Source organism: Lagopus leucura, unplaced genomic scaffold (assembly GCF_019238085.1).
Source record: "Lagopus leucura isolate 7727_CA_CO unplaced genomic scaffold, USGS_WTPT01 Super-Scaffold_100033, whole genome shotgun sequence".
Lineage (NCBI taxonomy): Eukaryota > Metazoa > Chordata > Aves > Galliformes > Phasianidae > Lagopus > Lagopus leucura.
Genome location: NW_024962282.1, coordinates 5,279,883 through 5,301,402, shown reverse-complemented (window position 1 = coordinate 5,301,402; position 21,520 = coordinate 5,279,883). Strand labels below are relative to the sequence as shown.

The 21,520-nt window shown below is 35.9% G+C and overlaps 1 protein-coding gene across 6 annotated transcripts in view; it reads left to right on the top strand.

The window, feature by feature from the left end:
• PPFIBP2 (PPFIA binding protein 2) overlaps window positions 1–21,520 on the top strand; it is a 75,646-nt gene that overhangs the window by 21,527 nt on the left and 32,599 nt on the right. For 3 of the 6 annotated variants that reach the window (XM_042881896.1, XM_042881890.1, XM_042881892.1), the window contains exons 2-4: window positions 1,552–1,644; window positions 9,901–9,993; window positions 13,783–13,896. In XM_042881896.1, coding sequence (XP_042737830.1) covers window positions 1,597–1,644; window positions 9,901–9,993; window positions 13,783–13,896 — 255 coding nt within the window. In that variant the 5' untranslated portion in view covers window positions 1,552–1,596. Of the gene's footprint in view, window positions 1–1,551; window positions 1,645–9,900; window positions 9,994–13,782; window positions 13,897–18,098; window positions 18,166–21,520 lie in introns of those variants that run through there. The other 3 variants (XM_042881891.1, XM_042881889.1, XM_042881895.1) reach the window with 3 other exon arrangements.

Below are 21,520 nucleotides of genomic sequence, written 5' to 3'. Positions count from 1 at the left end.
TGTCTCCTGGCATGGTTCACTTTTAGAAAAGTTCTTCTACCTTGTTCCATTTTCTGCCAATTTTAGTTACTCTAGCACCTTTAGAAGACTCGTAGTACTAACTTTTTAAAAACCTTTCACATTTTTCTTGTCATAGAACTTGATATATTTATTACTGTCCAGTACTCAAAGAAGGCTGGTAGTCTAGGTCTCTGCTTGTCACTTGGAAGATCCAAAAAAGACATGCACTGGTCAGAAGGATCGAGAATATTTGAAATAGTAAAACTCTTTGCAGAAACTCCTTTATCTAGGATTTCCAGTTTGAAGGGTGGATAGATGGCTAAGTATGATAGATCCCTTTAACAACTGCTTTTCAGAGCATTATACAGTTTCAGACTTCGAATTCTTTGCATATACTGTTAGTGTGATGGGCAACTTTGGTCCTGGCTCCATGTTCTTGCACTTTGTCTTAAATGCATGAATGTATTTGGCTGTAGGAACTGAAAGAAAAAAAAAAAAAAAAAAAAGTGGAGCAAAATAAATATTCTGAGATCATCACAAAAAATCCTAGGGGACAGCAGCATTTTGGTGTTAACAGGCATTGCCCAATACATTGTGTTTGTATATGGAACAGTTTTACAGTTTAAGACCAAAGCCACTTTTAATAGTGGGACCTATCAAGAAACTGAAGTTTGTTGGGAAAGGTTAGAGTCATAAGTACTGTGCAGAGGCACTAGAGGACCCCACAGTAACAGGGAGTATTTTTAAAGATCCCTTCTTTGCCAGAATGTTGCTTTGCATATGCATTAATCTCCGTATTGCAAGTTTGAAAAGTTGCCATTCCACGAGGTTTCAGCAAAAGCAGACAAAAATCTTAAAAAGGGTATCATCATCTTTAGTTAAGATGGAAAACTGCCTTCCTGGCACTATTTATGGAATAATCAGATTATCCACTGACTCGTCCTTGAATTTCTCCTTTTTTATAATGTCTTTTGTGAGGACAGGCCACTAATTCAAAGAGCATAACTTATTTTTAGGTTTAGTCAGGGCCTGAAATAAACTGAGAAGGCTGAGTAGTGTTACGATAAACAGGGAGTAAAACAGAGACAGGAAATAGGGGGTCTTTGTAATGAATTCCAGCCACTCTTGAAGCAGAAAGCCAGGGAGAGCATTACTTGAAAATAATTTCACAGTGACAGCTTAATAATTTTAGGTTGTTATTCAGCGCTAAAAGTGAATAGTTTCTGCAGATTTATACTGTTCTTGAAAGATCCCTTTTTAAAGACCGTTTAGCAAGTTATATTTTTAGTGTTTTTAGATTTACATTGTTCTGGTTGCTAACCAGATCTGCTGTTTAAAAAAACAGATGTTTGGGGGAGAGTCTGAAGTTTATACAGTTGTGCATTATATATACATCTGTGAGAAGTGTTTGGGATAAGACTGTGGGACAGAGGCAGTAGATTTAACTTGAAATGTGTACACACGTTCAAGAATTTAGAAGTAGATGGGTTTAAAGGGGAAGAAGTCACAGCTATATCCTGTAGAACAAAGCAGCTCGCTTGCTTCCAAAAGTTTCTTTTAGCCCTGGGAACGTGACTGCTGAGATGGGCCCAAAGCATGGATGGTGAGATTGATATTTACAAGCACTTCACGTGGCTAAAGCGGGTAAGTGATTTGCTGTTCTTTGATTTGTCTTTGTAAATGCATGTTACCAATCTAAGTCAGAATTCTCAGCTTTGCGGAAGGAAACGCACGGAGTGCCTCAGACCTGAAATAATGTAAGTTCCTTTGTGAGAAAGGAATTAGGGACTTTTCTTCAAGCAGGAGGAGGAAGCTTGATGGGGGGTAGGCTGTACAGGGGGACGATCAGCTGTCTATGTCTTTAAAAACAAAACTCTAGAGTCAGTCTGTGAACAAACGGCAATAGGCTCTAGTAAGCGCTCGTGCTTTCCTGAGGTGGTAATATAGCAAAGCATAGCATACATTGAAGTGCATGGCAAAAAATTAGAATACATTGTTTATCACATTGTGGTTTAAAATTAAGAAACATTTGCACTGGTTCTTCACTTAATTTTTCACTGCTGTAACTGCCTGAGATCTTTTAGTGTGCTTTTGTTTTGAATAAAAATGGTGGTATTTTTTTTTCCTGCTCACAGTTCTCTGATTAAATTATGCTTTTTTAAAAGGCAGTGCTATTATTCTCATTCTTGTGATGAATGTGAATCTGAACATGAATTAACTGTGTAATAGAAGGAGATTAATTTTTGTTTTCCTGCAAAATTAAAAAAAAAAAAAAAAGTCTGATCATCTTGGAAAAATCATCTAGTCTTTGCTTCTAAGTTTCTTAGGTTCTAACTATTTACTTTTCAGTTTTTATGATTTTTAAAATGGGATGTGAATAGTTCCTTCACAGTAAACTGTTCTATTAAATTGCAATATTAATTTAACTGTATATCATGTGAGCAGTACATCTTGCCATTATACTTATAAAAAATCTATTTTAACTGTGTACTTTTGTTATAAATTCCATGCACGCTATTTATGTTAGTGCTTCTGCATGGCTCTTGATTAAAAACACATGCATACATATGTGCACACTATTTTTAACTGTCTGCGTAAACATAAAATGTAGGTGAATATCTGTACTAAATGTGAACAGGAACTTTAACTTGGGTAGCTTCTTTGAATGTAAAATATTTGTGATATTTGAGTCTTTAACAAAAGCTTGGGAATGTTGAAGTTCAGTTTACTTACAAAATATTTAGATCTCTTCCTCAAAACTCTTTGTGTTTCTGGAGTATGGATGGGGAGGGGATTAAATGGGGAATTGAGTGGGTGAGTGAAGGAGAAGAGACAACAGGAAGTAGCAGTTGGGAACATTACACTATTAGTTTAATTTGTGTTTTGTATAGTTAAAACTAGATAACTCTTTAGTGGTTTTTGAGATCACATTACTTTGTTATTTAAATGATGTTTTAAATATGATATATCTGCCACCTCTGCTTCCCTATTAATATCCAAAAGATAGATTTGCTGACAAAAGGCTGAGGTGTGCCGTTATCAAACTGAGTTGCATTCGCTGTGCACTGAGAATGATAAAACAATGAGAAAGAAGTAGCTTCAGAGAAGAATGTGTCATGGTGTCATGCAGAAATGTTCACAGATTTGGGAGGAACTAACAACAGAGGGTACCTTTTCGGAAAAGACACTGTGTTCAAATATAGTACAAACTGTTTTGCATAACTAAATGATTGCACTTGATTCTTTTTATGTAAGATAGATAAAGGAGAATATCGGTATTGGTTCTTTTCCTTGCAGGCGCTGTTAGGGGTTGAATGTATATGGGGTGCAGGAGAACTGAAAACAATCTTTCATAGTTCCCAGGAGAACTTTGAGCACTGTGATACAAAGTTTATTTGATAAGTGATCTTGTAAAAAAATTAAAAAATCAAGGTTATTTATTTGATTTCCATATTCCAGAATCCTAGCATCTCATGTCTGGCACTGTGGTAGCATTAAGGATCCAAGGCCTTGTGACTAAATACCGTTGCTTTTTGCTCCAGACTAATGAATGGCGCTTAACAGAGAGTAATTGCAAAAGACTCTCATAAGCTCTGGTGAAATATGCTAGAACTGGCTCCAATTTCATCATTAAGAGAAGTCACTTCAGAAACCAGAATCAGTTTTGATGTTGCAGTCAGTCTGTCATGCCATATTTGCATGGTGTTTTTTGGCTTGGACTGTATTAGGGCAGCAAACAGTTGTTAAATAAATAATGGTGAATCCAGGCAGGGGAAAATAAGGAATAAAACTACAATTTTCAGATGCATAGAACAAAGGATGTGGTTTTAATCAGTAGTCTTGTAATACAATATGTACAGAAGCACCATGCAGCAACGGGAGAGACAAGGCAATATTTAGGTCAAATCTGAATAAAGTGTTGCCACGCTTCAAGTCTTTCCATTAGGCTTTCTTGATGTTAAAATGATCTGTGAAAAGTGGTTTGCCAAGAATAGGCTGTACATATGTGCAGTGTCGGTACAAAAATATAAGAGCAGAGAGAGCAAAAAAAAGAGAAAATACATATGAATCACAGATTTCCTTTGTTTACTGCTTTTTTATATTTTAATTTTTCTATCTTTTAACAGTAAACGTGTATATATATTATTGCCTGCAGTAGTAGTAAAATTTCTCACTTTCTCTGTTGACAATATTTTGCCTAATACCAAAGGCATAACTCTATGATGAGCACAGCTATGTTGCACTTTATGGCATACGATATTGTGGTCGTAACGTCAGAACTATCTGATCTGTTTATTCTGGCCTAGATCTGAATGGTACCTGCCATAGCAACATGATACCACACAGGTTTCATTTGTTAGTGATTCAGATGTTCAAAGACATCTCGCTAGTGAGGCATAAAGCCTAGTAAAGTAGGTGATGGGAAATAACAAAAGAAGCACGTCTTGAAGTTGTCTCTTTCTAGAAGGATACGGAAAATTTTTTGTATGTATATAGGGCACTTATATCATTGCAGCTAAGACAGCAGCATCATTCTCATAAAGTAATTGGTTGGCAGTTTGTGGGAAGCATTTTGTAGGTAGTTGATGTTATTTTACAAGATCTAAGCATAAATCTGCTGCTGTTAAGTTTCTGTTGGAATCCAAAGTGCCTAAAACTCTTCTCTTCCCTGCCTCCCAAATGGTAAGTTTGTTGTCTTTAGCGTGGGTTTGCTTTGGTTCTCCCAAGGGATTTGGGTTAAAGGTTTCCCATACAGTTTCCTTTTTGGCCCTGTTGCTTTCTTATCCTGCTATCTGACCTTAACTGGGAGCACACTATTCTGAATAAAAATGACATAGCCCAAATTTTGTGCATAGGCATATAGGTATAATTAAAAAAAATTACTATGTTTCATTACAGAACTAAATGGTGTAATGGGTCTCTAATTAAATTGTAGATTAACTGAGCTATTTGAACTGCAGCGGATGGAGTGTAGCAAAATGGAGAATCTCTTGTCCGAAAAACACTGAGGTGCTAAGGCTTTTCATTTTGAAAGAAATGCCTTCATGTGAAATCAAAACACCTGATAACTCTTGCAGCTTACTTTGGACTTACCTTTTGAAGTCTTCACACAGCTGAGCCGATGGTTGACCTGAGAAAGATATATATTAGTGGTTCTGACTCTATACATAATCTCTACTAGCAAAAGGTGACGCGGTTGAGCTCATGCTCTATCACTTAAGCTGATGATATTGAGGATGAACATCATGACTTGCATATAGACATCTTCCTTTAAGTACTAGCATTAGCAGTTCTCCTGAAAAAAGTGTAAATGTTTGGTAAAATTCTTTGATTTTAAGGACTGTATAAATTTACCTACCTTTGTACTGTGTGCTCTTAGCTGTTTTAGCTTGACTTTCACTTTCCTTTATTCAAAAAGGAGCAGGAGAAAACAGAAAATCCAGTTGTTACTTCTGCTTTCAGGTGAAAGGCAAAATCCAGAAATCCCATTCCAGCCATCTCTCCCTCCTCAAGTACACTGAGTGAATATACATAGATTCACATGGGCATATATCTCAGGTATCAAAAGAATAAATTAAATTTATATTAACAGATAGGTGCCAAAATCAAAGTGTTTCCTTTGTTGGTTACTCACTCTTTGTGTTTTCTGACTCAATATTACAACAGCAAAAACTAACACAGCATCAGTTTTGCTGACCCAAAACAGTGGAGGGGGGGAGTTGGGAAGTCCATATTCTTCTAAATATTATCAACTCCAAATAGACTGAAAAATGTCTGTAGTCTACATTTTTCCTGCAGTCTTTGTGCTCTTAGTAGTTTGTGGAAAACTGGCTGGTTGAACTGTGCTGGCTACACTCCTTGTTCTCAGCTTCTAAACTGCAACAGCAGACAATTTATCAAGTTTGTCCCTAATCTTTCCTACTAATGCAAGCACTCCAGTTGCCGTAAGCATCTGATTCAATTATCAGTGGAACTGAAGTTGATTCGTGTGACTGAATAAGAGGAAAGGATGGTTTTGCCATTATCTGTTTTCTGTGAGGCAAGTGACTTATTGAAAAAGCTTACAAATCACCAGTCTAGCTGACTGCCAAGTTTCTTTTCTCAACTTCTTTTTCTTCTATAACCCAATATGAGACCCAGACATTAGTGAAAAATAATTGTGTAACAGCTGGCTGATCAACTTCAGAAGTTTTAAAATTAGCTGTGTTGGAAATTCTTAGAGATTAAACTTAACACATGAGGAGAACATAAATTGGCCTCTGTTCAATTCCATTATCTTGAAAATGTGCTTCCTTTAAGGGACTTACTCCTACAGTCTGTCATGATTCAACAAGTTTGTTTCAGAAACTTCAGACTAGAACATCTGTACAGAAACTCTAAACAGTGGTGGTTGTTCAGTTCTGACAGTATGCTGCATCCTGTTAAAATAACACAGAAGAAATAATAAAACTATGGAAGAAACTGTAAAATTCCTCATTTGCTGGACTCTGAGCTCCTATCTGAGAAGGCTATTGAAAATTAAGCTAACTAGTTGATCAGATGTCCTGCCTTTCTTGCCATACTCTTGCTGTATTTATTGCTGCTTATCTTTATTTTGACCTGAAGCTGTTGAATCATGATCTGTATTCTGATTTAATTTATTTATGGTATCATAATCATAATGTTTGAGCCTTTTTCTTGGAATAGGATTCTGTAGTTCCTGGATCATGTAAATGATACTTAAATGCTCAATTTTCCAGCACATATCAGTGTTATGTCCAAGTTAGAGGTAAAAGAGCATTTTCAAGATAGACCTGGAAACTTGAGATGAATAAGAAGTTGAAGTAGGTGTTGACATGCAAAAATCTTTTTTTTTTTTTTTTTCCAAAAGTGGAAGAAATGGTTGGTTTTGAATTGTTCAAGGAAATATTTTGTATTCGTATCTGATGCAGTTGGGGCACTAAACTATATCCAGGTTCTTTATGGAGAGTGTAGTATAGGTGCTGATTGCTTATGTAGTATAGGTGCTTCAAGAAACTGCTTTGCAGTTTCTGTCTTAACAGAGCACGTAGGCTGTATACTTGACTTCTTGTTTGTAGCACTGCAGCAGTTGTAACTGTTCCAATCACCTTGACTGAACATATATTTCCTTCTATTTCTTCATCATGTTATCAGAAAGTTTCCTGTGTATTATGCTACCCATTCTTTCATTGCAAGAAATATATTTAACACATTTAGCTATAAATTGTTAAGCTCAAGTAATGGTTTTTAATTTTCTACGTTACTTTTTCTGGAGTAACATCTTTGTAGAAAATCTTGGTGATTCAACCTTTCGATAATGTGATTACAAAAGTTTAGTGTGTGTTTGTGATTTCCTACCCTGATTTGCTGTCTAGTCTTGACTTCAGTGTTGTGTCCTATATTTGGGTCCTGCCGATACGTGTGATATGTAACTATACTTAGTTTTATCTCAGTACTGTCTTTCACAACTGCTGAATGCACTCCAACCATGCACAGATGGCCTTGGTTCATGTTACATTTTTTATCTTGTCTTTATGCATGCCACAAAGACTTCCAAAGTCTTAAACAACTGTTGTGTGTCAATCAGCCACTTTTTTTTTTTTTTTTAAGCAGGCCATTTTCTGTCTACTGTACTGTCCTGTACTTATCTGAGCGTTCTTTCTGACCTGTTGGCAGGGTTGGTATTTTTTTCCTTCTCTGTGTTCACACTGGTGTGTGATCTACTGGGTCTTACATGGGTATTGAGTATTGAAGTTCCAACATAGGATATTTCCTTATCAGTCAGTGCTGCAGACATCATTGGGGCTGCATATTTGATAAATGTGAGTGCAGTGAAATTTTTGCTTTATTTGTCGTTGAATTAATTCTCAATCACTGATTATATAAAATGTTGAACTGTAGTTTATGCTGATGATGGATTGCTTATGTAAAAGTGTGTTGGCAATAATGCTGTGCTTGTAAAGGGAGCAGGGGAATGATTACATGATTGGTTACATTTAGCATAGGAAAACAGCAAATTACAACAGCATAACAGGTGCAAAGATCTGCCTGACTGAGTGGTTTTCACTGCTGGCTTTTGTTGTTCAGAGAATCTTCTCCTGCCTAGAAGTCTGCTGTTGTACCCTAGGTGCTTGAAGTTGTGTCTTCCCCTACCATGGCGTATGGGTCAGAGACATGCTGGGGAAGGCTGTGGGCTGTCTGTTGGGAAAAGCTTGTAATGAGATGGAGAGGAGTGTTTGGCTGTAATGGAAACCTAGCTGCCGATGGTAAAGCTTTCCGGTCTAAAGGACTTCGCTCTTCACATAGTTTAAAGCAAAATTGCTGGCAGTGTGATTGAGGATGTATAGCCGGAGTCGAAGGATTGCCTACACAGACATACAGAAATAAATTGTGCTTACTTACAACCTTCTTTTTGTTATAGTACTACAAAAGTTATTTAAGTCTGTAAGACCATACAGCTTAATACGTAGGACCTAAGTTAAATTGATGGTGTTTGATTACCTGTGAAGACTGGTACCTGTTTTCATTTCTAGAGATTTTAAAAGCAGACAAAACAAGAATTGCAAATAATCATCTGTTCCAAGGCAGAATAACGAATCAGATGATTTCTTCAGATATGTCTCAGTCCTGTTTGTTGATGTATATATTTGATTAAAATACTTTCAAAAATATCAGAGATGAAGGTTATCATAGCTTAACTACTAAAGATGCTAAACTTATACATAGTTCAGTATTTCATAGTTTGAAAAGTGTGTTTTGGCATTTGATTGGTAACTACTCCTTGCTTTGCGTAAATTAGTGCTATGTTTATTTTCATGGTCTCTTTTACAGTTAGGCCTCTAAACCTCAGCTGAGATCAGGAAACTATGGAAAAAATAGATAAACTTGTTTGGTTGGAAAAGAACAGAGTTCACACAGATGACAATCCTCCCGCTGCTGCTGTACATGCAACTGTAATTGAGTAGCGTGCTGCAAACTAGCGCAGATACAGGCAACTCTGTAGCTGGATTCTTATGTTAGCTGGAAAGCTGATGTAACCAAAACATGCTTTATTTCGAGGCAGAAAAGCATTGCCTGCAATAGGGAAATGAACCATTATGGGGTGATATTACAACTGGGTACTTTAAGCAAGCAGTTCCAGTCCTGCAATTGCATAAAGCTTCCAGATGCATGATGAACCATGGAACTATGAATTCTTCCAAAGTTTGTTTTGTTTTGCTTTGTTGTTTTTTTTTTGTTGTTGTTGTTCTTTAAAAATCTGCAGATATGTCTTTGTCTTGTTGTAAGAATTTATTTTATTATTATTATTGGGGTATTTGTCTCTGGTGTATTAAGATCTGTAGAAAATGAGATATAATTTTTAGGAATAGGCCAAGCTTTAGGTGGTCTCGCTCTTCAGAGATGTTTAGAAATATGTAAGTAATTATGTAACCAGAATAGTTCCTGATGGGAATTTAGTGATTGAAATAATTTGTTAGTTATTAGAAAAGAATTTGTACTTTTCTTTCAGTAAATTTCTAGGAATAGGGTGATACATATGGCAGGTATTTATAAATAAATATCAAAATTCCTTGACTTTGGCAAAATACTGTTGAGTCCAAATAGTGTAAACAGTGTTTTTTTTTTATCTTGGTAAGCTGGCATCTTCTAAAAAAAAAAAACAGTAATTTGCTGGAAAATAACAAAATTATTCCTATACAATTACTGAGTGCTGGAAAAGAGTAAGTATTCAAAATGCACATTCAAAAGGCTTAACGTGTACAAAGTAAAGATTCGGTATGTAGACAAACTTTTTGCTGTGTTTTGCATTATGAAAACTGCACTATATCAATTTTTATGAACTACTGCTTGAAATTTTAAGATTAACTGCAAAAATTCTTACTGCCCTTTTCTCTCTAGTCACAGGTGAATCATCATTCATCTACTAATAATGAAACCTATCAAGAAAGATTGGCACGATTAGAAGGCGATAAAGAGTCTCTCATACTGCAGGTATGTTTTAAAGAAAACATTGTCTATGTAGTTGACATTCAGTGAATAGAAGCTGAGTGATAGAGTATTTTCTGTGGTAGAAATGTTAACATGTCAGCAAATGTGATATTTAGTCAGGAGTTAATTTATTATTTGTTTAATTATTGTAGTTTGTCTCATGGTGAGGTAACTGAGTGGAGGAGAAGGGAGTAGCAGCAATAAGAAGAATGACTAAGAAAGTTGACAGTGTTACTAATTTTTTTTCCATGGTCTTAATGCTGCTGTAGTAGATTTCATACTAGGTTTGCTGGGTTATGCTAGTTACCTTTTAGATTCTGCACACCACTTTTTTTTTTTTTTTTTTTTTTTTTGAGTTGCAAGACTGAAATTCTTCAAGGGGGAGAAAAATTAAACATATTGTATATCATCAAGTTCCTAGACAACACGTCCTCCCTTACTTTCTTCTCCATAAAAGTCCTTAAAATTCAATTAGGAAAAGTGTGCCACATCAGTGTTATCATTCCTCTGGGTAGCTTGTCTCTTCATGCTACCATTTATGAGGATGGATAGGTTGTAATACGAGAAGCTATTCAGCATCTTGAGAAAAGGAATTCAAAAGCAAAACAACACACCCCATATGGATGTTGGTTTGGTCATCACTGGAGGATTTGTAAATCTCAGGAATAAAAATCAGAAATTGAATGTTTTTGATAAATCACAGGTGGATAGAAGTGATGTTTTCCATACTTGTGTGTTGCATACTCTGCATCATCAAAACGATTAGGAGACAGTGAAAACAGAGAATTAAAAAAATGACAATAAAAATGCAAACTTCTTCCAAGTTTCCCATTTCTCAGTTTACCAAGCCAACCTGCTTTCAAATAGATTTCTGTTCCACATATGTTTTTTTTCTGGGAAAAATGCATATTGTACAAATAATGATTTTTTTTTTGCTTGAATATCCTCACTGTTATGAAATTGCACTGCATGATTTTAACTGAAGCTGGATGTTCTTTAAATGGTTTTGCATATTTATTCACTGCACACTTGTGAAAGGACATCATAAGAGTATGTGTGTATGTGTATGCACACATTAAAAAAGAAACAACTTGAATAAACTGGGTAAGTGTTCTCCTTTCTGTTGTTAGTTTCTGTGAATATATTTTATCTTTTATGTTCTTTTCACACTTGCACTGTTTACAGAAGTTTGCAGAATTCTCACAGTTGTTAAATAAACAACAAGTTGTTTGTAAGACACACTCTTGAAGCTTAGTTACAATTACATGAAAACTGCCGTTACGAAGTAAAAATTCAACAAAACAAATCCTGGGTGAAAAATAAGTTTTTCTAGTTAGAACTCAAATGTTTATATTTTCTTAATTCCTGTTTTGTTTTTTTTTCTAGTACGGGAGACAGCATTGCAACTAATATTTATTAGATTACCTTTTGTGGATCACGTTGTAGTTGAGTGAAGCACATTGATTCTATTTTGAACAAACAACTTTTCACACAGTACACTCATTTCTCACACTTGCACGCATACACATAATTGAAGCAACAGTGAAGAGACCAAACCCAGCTGTTCATTCAGAAGCATAGGGTTCAATTAAAGTATCTGTGGCCTTGACCCTGAAGGGGTCCTTTGTACCCTGTGTCATCACATATACATATGCATATACACATTTTGGTTGTAGTTCAAGCCACGCAGCCAGCTGTTTATGGTCATTCTGCACAGGTGGACTTCTCATGGTGATAAATTCTCTGGCAGTTGAACATGAATAACAAAAATAAGAGGATGCAAAGGTACAGAATTGGGCTAGGTTCTGAGCTATCTGGTTCTTATTGTTTATGTTTTTTCTGTTAGTTTGTTTTTCCTACAAATATCTTGTTTCTAAGATATTTTAAACCTTTATACCATTTTAAATTTGGCCAATTGTTCAGAATCACCATGGTTGAAAAATTCCTCCAAGATCACCCAGTCCAACTGTCTGCCTATCACCAATATATCCCACTAAAGCACGTCCCTCGGTACAATGTTTAAATATTTCTTGAACACAATATACCCCATTACAGATATTCAAAGAAAACATATTACCTATGGTCAGATAATCAGGTCTTCTGTATGTGCTGCACTGCTAAGGCAAGATGGACTTGCTAGTGCAACGTACACTGACTGAGGTTGTACTCTGTGTGCTGCTTACTGATTCCCAGAAGAGTCTGGCACGTGTGATCTTAAATGGAGGGGAAAATATGAGCTTGAACTAGCTAATGTATCTCAGCCTAGCATTGGAATATCCAACAGAATGTTTCTAAAGCTAAGCTTTTGCAAAATGGCTTTGCAGGTCCCATTTAATACACACAACTTTTCTTACAGGTTACAATACTGGGTGGAACTTTACCTCAATCCCTCTGTCAAGCTTGTTTTCTTGCTCTGGAAACTGCATTAGATTGAAGGAGGGGCTTGAGTTTGCTTCTTCTTGCTTTCTGACCTCTCAGGGTTTTCTGTGTTCCCTTACCCTTGTAATGCGAGCAAAATTTAAAAAAGTTGGTAAGCAACAAACTTTCTTGTGTGGAGTTACTTTCTCCCCGCCAGCTCAGATGTGTCTTAGTGCCCTTCTTGGCAAGAGTGGCAAAATATCATGATCTCCTTCCACCTGCTCCTTCCTGTCTTCTCTTGTCCCGTATCCATCTGTGCTCTTCTCTAGGAACAGCTGATTTTAAAGACATAAAAATAAAACACTCTACTTTTCTGCATTCCTTTCCCAGCTAGCATTGTCATTGTGCTTAGGTAAAAAACAAAAATAGGTAAAAACAAAAATGGATAGTTATTGATTTTAAGCAGAGGTACTCCAGAGTTGGATGTGAGAGCATAGGTAAATTTCTGTTAAAACATTTTAGAGTATACAAACCTGATATTAATTTCTTTTTTTGATTGAGGTAACATTTTCTAGTGTAATCAAAGTTGTCTGTGGTGGAAACTGTTTTAATAAAATTAATAACAAAAATAATACATGGAGTGTATGTGCTGCTTAACATAGGAATTAACATTGCTTTTTCACATCTTTCTAATTTTGTGCTGCATTTAATTTTCCTAAGTTTCACAAGCCAGTATTCCCACAGTTCTTTACCAGTATGGCTTATTGTTTCTTTTTCCTGGGATTTGTTGTCTGTATCTCACTTCTTTTGATTTCATGTTTTGGCTTGCAAAACCTGGGAATTTTTTTTTTTTTTAATAGAACTTTGCCTCTGCTAAAACATGCCTTTTACTTACTGCATTCTTTGTAAGTTCAACATGCTTTGTTATAGGTAAGCTATTTTTCTCTTCTTGTAAGATGTCAATTAATCGGTTAGATTCCAAATGAGCAGTTTTATCATTTACCTGCTCAGGGAAACAAAGTACCAATAGAACCTGAAATAGCAGTGTTTCTATACCACTTAAAATATTTTCAGTGTACTATGTTCTTGTTTACTGTTTTCTGATTGTTCAGACTTGTACGTGAACTGACTCAGGCTACCTGTAAGTAGTCTTCTAGCTCTTCTAGAAATGTTCTTCTATATACTAAAAAAAAAAAAAAAAAAAAAAGCCAACAAAAACGATTTAAGCGGACAGGAGTTGAATCAAACTATTTGTACACGAGAATGGAGTGTTGTCTATTTCAATAGAGCAAGTTATGAAAGTGTGTGAAACAACTGAGGACTTTAAAAGGGAATTCATTGTAAAAATGTGCATTTGAATGTTCATTGTACAAGGTAATTCAAACTTATTTACTGTCAGTTCAGTATCATTGTGTTTCTCTTCTCTTATTACAGGTGAGCGTTCTTACAGACCAGGTAGAAGCTCAAGGAGAGAAAATACGGGACTTAGAAATCTGTCTTGAGGGACATCAGTTGAAACTGAATGCTACAGAAGAAATGCTTCAACAGGTAAAGAGCTAGATTGGAAAGGTTTTTGCATAATCTCCTTTGAGAAAGATGAGAACGTACATTCTCTGTTTGCCTGCATGTGGGAGTGCCTTTGGTAGCAAGAGAAAACAGAAAAAGAATTGCCTCTTTTTATTGTGTTCTTGCTACTTTGCAAACTACTTTTTTGCAATAAATATTTCTTTGTTTTCCCGTTGCAGAAATGTTTTATTGGCTGGTTGCATAATGCCGTATGTGGCAGCATGTAAAATGAAACTATTGTGTATTGTTCGTACTGTGCTGACGAACTAAATTTGGATGTGGTTGAGTAACTGGTTAGACAGGTTATGAGTACCTACTGTATGTAGCAGTTACAGAATTAAGTTGTCTTACTTAAATAGTTTCAGTTTTTCTATATCTTTAAAGCTGAACAATTAGTGCATTGAAATGAATTATTCTATCAAAGTTGGTTCTTTAATGATTTTTGCTTTATTTAGGAGTTTTTCCTTTATTTTTGAAAAATCAAAAAGTATATGAAGATAATTTTCAATATTTCAATCAATAATTTCAAGCTACGTGGTTTAATTCATTGCTGTTGTTTCATGGTATATATTGAGGAGAATGAATGAATAATAAGTGTCTTACATTTCATGTTACTGCGGAGCTGACAAGTCTGTGGACATGAAAGAACTTTCCACGTGCAGTCTTGGGTCTCTATCAAGACAAGTTACGACATATGCAGATAATCTGCTGGTAATACAGTACATGGATATTGAAAATAAATTTAAAACTATAAAAAGCCTTTAAAATCTAGACCAGGAATGTGCAGGATGTAGTGTTCCATCTGGTAAATGTGTATCCTAAACCTCTTGCAGTTAAAGCTCTTCATCAAAAGAAAACAAAATTGGTCGCACACAACTGTTGCAACCCCACACAACTGTTGCAACCCCAAATGCTTACAACTGAGAAAAGTTTTATGCTTTACTTAAAGGAGGGAGAGGACATTTTAGAAAATATAACCAGCAGATATGTTTAATTTAGATATCTGAAGTGAAATTCAAAGAACAGTAACTACTTAAATTATGGAAATGTTTTCAAACTTCAGGAAGATGGAGTAGAGTGTAGAAAGTTCCTGTTTTAATCTAAACGAGATCTTGTTAGCCAAAAGTTTCCAGTGTTCTGTACAAAAGCCTGTGGTAGTTAGCAAATAAATGAAAGATATTAATGTTGATGTTACGTTTTTCCAGTTTAAAAAAAAAAAAAGAAAAAAAAAAAGCTTCTTTCTGGTCTTTCAAGGGCAATCAAACTGTATTTATTTTTACAGTAAACTAACTTGTTTGTAATAAGAAATAATCATCCAGTCTTAACTATGGGTATGGATAGTCCTGCTTTCCAGGAAGACTTCGGTTATTCTCTTGAGGTGCATTGTAAATCCAATCTTACTTGGATCTGCTTGTTTTTTTAGAATCTATTGAACTACATTGATTCTTACCTTTGTGAACTTAAGTCAACTGCTGCTTCTAAATGGGAAAATGAATGAAAATAATTGCCTTTCGTTGCCATGTGTTTAATGTGTTTTTGTTTTTTTTTTATATAACTAGGCTAACTGCGGTATATAGTATAAGTAGGCACAGCATATTTACTTATTTGGGAAGCAGTATACATGAGTCCAGGATAGCCATATCTTTTGAATTTGGGAACTATAAGAAATGTTACAAAATTCTGCCCCCAAAATGCTACACTAAAGACTAATGCACTTTATTCAGATAATTTAATGAAGTTACATAACAAGATATTTGGTGGTACCAGAACAGAAGGGTGTGCAACTCTCCCCTGCAAAATAGTTTTTGCTAAATCTATGCTAGCAGAGGCTTGCCCACTTTGTACGGGTGGGGTTACTGGCTAAAATCCTTCTGGCTTATGATTTATGCAGTTGTTTTGAACTCAGCTACAAAGCTATCATGGCAACTTTTCAAATGCAGCTAGAACAAACTTTATCTGAATTACATAAAACGGTTGTTCAGCGTTTAGAGTGGGCATCTTAAATGCTGAATAGCAGCAACAGAGATTGCAGGTTCTTTGGGGGAAATTGTGATTCTTCATCTCTCTAAGAGGAGGGAGCAACAGTTCTTACTGAAAGCACAGAGGAAATTAGTTGATATTATCTAGCAGTTTCCTACTAAAAAAAAAAAAAAAAAGCTTCATCATTCTGCTCTTTTTCTTGTCCTTGTCCATGTGCTTCTACAATTTTTTTTGTATTCACTTTCATAATTTTTCATAATTTTGACCCAGTGACTGGATAGAAAGCAAGGAGGGTTATAAAAAGAAGAGGATGTTCGTCTTTTTTTTGTTGTGTTTTTTTCCTCTGTGTTACTGAATTGAACCAGCTCACAGAAGAGGTCAAGGTAGGTGTGGATGCTCATTTGACCTAGCTGTTTATAGAGCTGCAGCTGAAGAAAATATCACCTGTATGTTTCCCTGACTTGTAATACTACAGTATCAAACTCAACATTTTGCTTACCTAAGAATACTTGCACTACTACAGACTCTAAGAAACAACGTTTTCTGTCTTGAAGACATTTGCAATTTCTTTAAAACAAAGTAGGACTGTCTTGTGAAAGTTAATGGCAAAACTTGATATCAGTCCTTAGGTATCCTTGTATTATGCTGTAAGAAAACTGTTTCCTTGTCCTTCAGTCATACTCAAAGATAAGAGAAAACTTTCTGGAGGCTGTCTGGGAACAAGACCCCAGTTTGGTCTCTCTGAATTACCTTCCAATTTTGCCATCAAGTCTTACCATCAAGCTTGTAAAAGATACGGAACTGCTGTGTGAATTGTTAGCTCCCTTGCACCTTAGATAGAGAAGAATTTGTCTCTAATAATAAAAAACAATCCTATTTCTAGAATTATCTTTAAAAAAAATACTTATACTATGACAATCCATTTCTAATATATTTGTACTGTATACAAATTGTTGAACGTGATTGGAAAGCAAAAGTAAATTTTGCTCTATGAAGTAGCTTATATTGGCCCATATCAGAAAGCACCAGCCATGCATAGTGTAAACGCACCGGTGCTTTGAAATTAGTGTTGTTGCTCTTGTCAGTTGTGCTAGTTCAGTTTGAAAAGTCTGCACTTACAGATTTCACCTCCACAGTTTATGTGCATTTGGTATAGTAATTACCACAAGTAAAAACACTCTTTGCTATTTCTGTTCTGCACTTGATTGGTTTAACAGATACTTGTTGCCATTGAAGCTCTATGTTTATTTTGCCAAAACACTGATCTGTGTGGCAGTGTCTGTCTTATATCAGACCTGCACCAAATCCTGAAGGACCGGTCAGATGGCTGCATTGCATAAACCTAATTGTCTTCCATCAAGTAAATTCTGTTGCAGAGTACAAAGGACTTGGCCTTAGGGTTCTTTCTGTCTTAAACACATGGAAACTGAAATTATTAAATGCAAACAGGAGTTAATTTCAGTGCTTTCCTTCTCTCTGATGTAATTTTATGGCCAGCTTCTACCTGGGTGTACATAGCAGGTGAATGTGTGCTAGACAAAGACTTGGTGAGGCACAGTGGAGACTCTTTTTAAAAAACACTGGATTAAAGGAATGCAAGGAGGAGCTATAAAAGAGTAAAAACTTGAATTCAGTGTGTTTTGACATGAACCTATTCTGGTTTTCTGTTGTCTTGTACTTGAAGAAGCAAGAATCCTATCTTTTTTGCACAGTTCAAATCTGGTATATATCTGTTTGCTTCTCAGGAACTTTGCTGGCTGGCAAGGTTCATTCCTTCAGCTTTCAATTGCCTGAGTTATCTGATCTTAAATGGATTTCAGCACTTGTTTATAACATGCAGTAACTTCTTGCCAGCTGCTGGCTTAGTGTTTCAGAGTTTGAAATGTGTTCCGTGCTGCTCTAGTTAGAAGGCTTGAGATTTTTAGAGCGTGCTCTCAAGTGCAGCTTATCTATACAGGTGAGCAGTACACCATTCTGCTATTTAACAGCTACAGGCACATCTGATTGTCAGATGTACGCAAAGGACTGTTCAAACCGTCAGTGCGCTGGGAAATTCTTTCTGTTGCTTAACTATATAATAGACAAACGATGAATTTGAGGGCTGTAATTCACTCTCGGCTACTGACTTGCACCATTTCATAGCAATTACACACGTACGTTGCTGTCAGCTGTGTTTTCAGTTAAATATCTTATTTCCACCACAGCTGACACACAGCACTCAAAAAGTACGGTCTTCTCTGGCAGTGGTTCTTGCTGAATTTTGCTTACCAGGTAGGTGGGTCTGCCTCTCTCTCTCTCTCTCTCTCTGTCTATCTCTCGGCTGCTTTAATGAATATGAGAATTAAGACATTTTTGACTGTTGTATTTTGTACAAGTGCAAAATGGGATTTTGGGGTGCTTTTTGTCCACTTGACTAAAATCGTATTTATGATTTATGAATCAGTGTAGCCTGATCCTTTTTTTTCTGTTTTGGAGACTGCTAAATATTCTGTAATTTACTGTGCTTGCAACAGACAGCCTAGAACAGAGCAGTGCTTCTTTCTAAGTTATTTTCTATGATGTTAAATTTTATAAGCAGCTTTATGAGAAATATGTATTTCCAAGCCAACAAAATCTGAAAGTGACACATATTACATGCTTCAGTTTCACTGAGAATATTGAAAAAAAAAAAGCATGATTAAATAAAAAATACACAGTGTGAATTTTAAAAATACAGTTGTTTGGAAGTAGTTTGGCATTGATCCATCTGATATACACAGATTGCAGGTTCTGCAAAACCATCTTTGTGACTGTCCTTCTCTAAAACAGTTTCTTCCTTAATTTTTAAAGTTGATTTTTCAGAAAAAGAACTACAGGGAAATAAATTATACTTACAGTACTTACTAAATGAAAAACAAGTAACATGCTTATTATACATAAGGTTTCATAGTATACATTCTGTTTCTGTTCTATACGTCTGATCTTTAAGATCCTCCTAAAGCTACTACAGCCAAATTACAATTTTCCCTCTCTTACATTATCTTTTTTTTTGCTTTAAAACCAATAACTTAAATTTGTATTTTCTTTTCTTTCAATTCATATTTATTCTGGATGGCTTCATGTTGCATCTTACCACTGAAATACACTATAATTTCTCTGTAGCAAAATGGGTCACATTCTCTAATGAGTTATTCTCTCTGAGCATCTGCTTGAAGAGGAAAATAATTGCTTCCAGATGTTCTATCCATTTCAAGAGGGGACAGTTACTTAAAATGGCACTTTCTTTCAAAGCAAAAGTTAGGCACTCTAGATGCAAGATAAATTGTCAGCTGTTTTAAATCAGTGTAAATCCACTGAAAACAAACCAGGGATAGCTAGCTATTTTGTCTATTTTAAGGCAAGAGATTTATGCCAGTTTACACGAGATGAGGATCCAATCGTCCATCTTCAGAACAAACTAAGATTTTGAGTTTAAAAAAATCAGTAAATAGAAGCTGCCTTCATGCTCAGTCATCCCAGGTAGCACCTTACCGTTCACATGGAGCTATGGAACTCAGGAGAGGACTGAGGTATTACTCTTTGTTGCACAAACAAATTTAATTTAGGAGTCTATTGAAAAACTAAGCATTAATACCAGACAGTACCTCAAAGGAGCTCTGTTGTTGAAAATGTCTAGATGGATGCTGTCTCCTTGACTTATTAAGAAATCTTCCCCTTGCATCATCAAATGCTACATCAATGTCAAAGAAAAAAAGAGTAGTCTAAATGTTATTTCAGTTCAACAGTGAATAGAGCCTGTCAGTGAGGCTAAAGTCACCCCATCCTGCCAGTCTCTTTGATGTTTTGTCCCTATTTCCATATACAAATTCTCATTTATATCTCAGCTGTATATTAATCTCTACAAGTCTCCTGTGTTACCAGCTGCACAGAGCCCATTCCAGTCTGGGCTGGAATATTCCTCTGGAATTTGTCCAAGATAGTGGAGATGTAGTCCTGTATTCCTGGAATGTTAAGAGTTTTTGTTTGTTTGTTTGTTTGTTTTATAATTGTGCTTGAAATCATATTAGTAGAATTTAGCTAGCTCTGGGATTTCACTAGGTGACTGATTTTTAGAACTGAATGGTCTTGATTGTTACTTAACTTATTCTGTTCAAGGTAAAAAAAAAAAAAAAAGTGGGGGTGGGTTACATTTGTTTATTTTTCCACCCATACACAAATCCCATTGTCAGTGTCAGCAGGAGTGGGCATGACACTGGGAATAGTGGGTGGCTTAGATAACTGGTGTTGTAATGCAGTTGCGAGTTCAGTACCATTTCTAATTTGGGCAGTATTCCCCAGCAGACTAAAACAATTTACATGTAAAACGGATTTGGGTTCCAAGTGATCTTTAACGGCATCATTTTTAAAATAAGGTTTGTGGCTTCCTTGGCTCCAAAGGGTGGTATACAACATGTTTCATAGCTTGGTAAAAGGAAGACATGAGAAAAGGGTGCTGATCAAAAGGGCAGCTCCTGAACTCTCAGTAGCATTAGTACAGATCCAGAATAACTATGCAAATTCTAAATCACTTTCCATGTAATCCAAAGTGGAATCTGCTGAAATTTGTCAGTATGCTTAATATGACCAAAACATCAATGTCAGTTATGGATTACCATCTAATTAAAAATACAAAACAAGCTAAAAATTAGTATACATGAAGAGTGCTCTAAAAATGCCTTCTATTTTATTACGTTGGCTCATGACATCAGAGGCGGATTTTGGTGGGATGATAGTAGAGGTTGTTGCTGTGTGACAGATGGCAGCAGAGGGACAGTCTGACAGAATGGTGTCTGACATGGAAGTGCAGGAGGAGCACAAGTGTGTTACTGAATTCTTCCATGAAAAAAAAAATTGGTACTGACTGATGTTCGTCAACACTGGCTGAATGTTTATGGAGATCAAATGGTGGATGTTGGCAAAGTAAGGTGCAGTGGGTGGTGCATCTGAGCAGCAGCAACAGTGATGTGAAGGACAAGACACATTCTGTGGCTTTGGGAGCAACCTGCCTCTATTCTGAAACCTAAGATCTTTTACAGAAGAAGTTAGGCACTTGGAAAGTTAGGTATTGAATGTTCTGTAAGACTTAAAGTTCTGAATGGATTTCTCATTTTGAAATTAGAGACCAAGAGAGGCAATTTTGGATAGTGTATTCTGGTTTTGGCTTTCTTGGAAACTGAAAGTTGCAATAAAGGTGAATGTGGAATGTTTTCCGAAGACGGTGATAGCGTCTCCACCAAGTATTTCTGCAATCTGAAAACTGAGCTCAGGACACACAAGCATGGTCAGTTGTTTCCTAGCTTATGGTGTTAGTCAGTTTAGACATTGCACTTAGGTTCCATTTATGTCACACCATTTCTCATTCAGTACTGTTCCCTCCAAAGTTAGTATTCTTGTGAAGTTACTAACTGCTATACAGTATTAACTTTTCAAGTACTGTTAGCTTGACAGCAGAAATTTTGCTTAGCACTGGTACTCGGTTTTGGTTCGGTGCTTGTGCTTCAGTACATCCTGTGCTGAATAACACGTGATAAAATGTTGTAGAACTTTGCATTATAATACTAAAACATGGCTTAGTCTGAGTGTTTTAGAAAGTAGTCAATCATTCTGT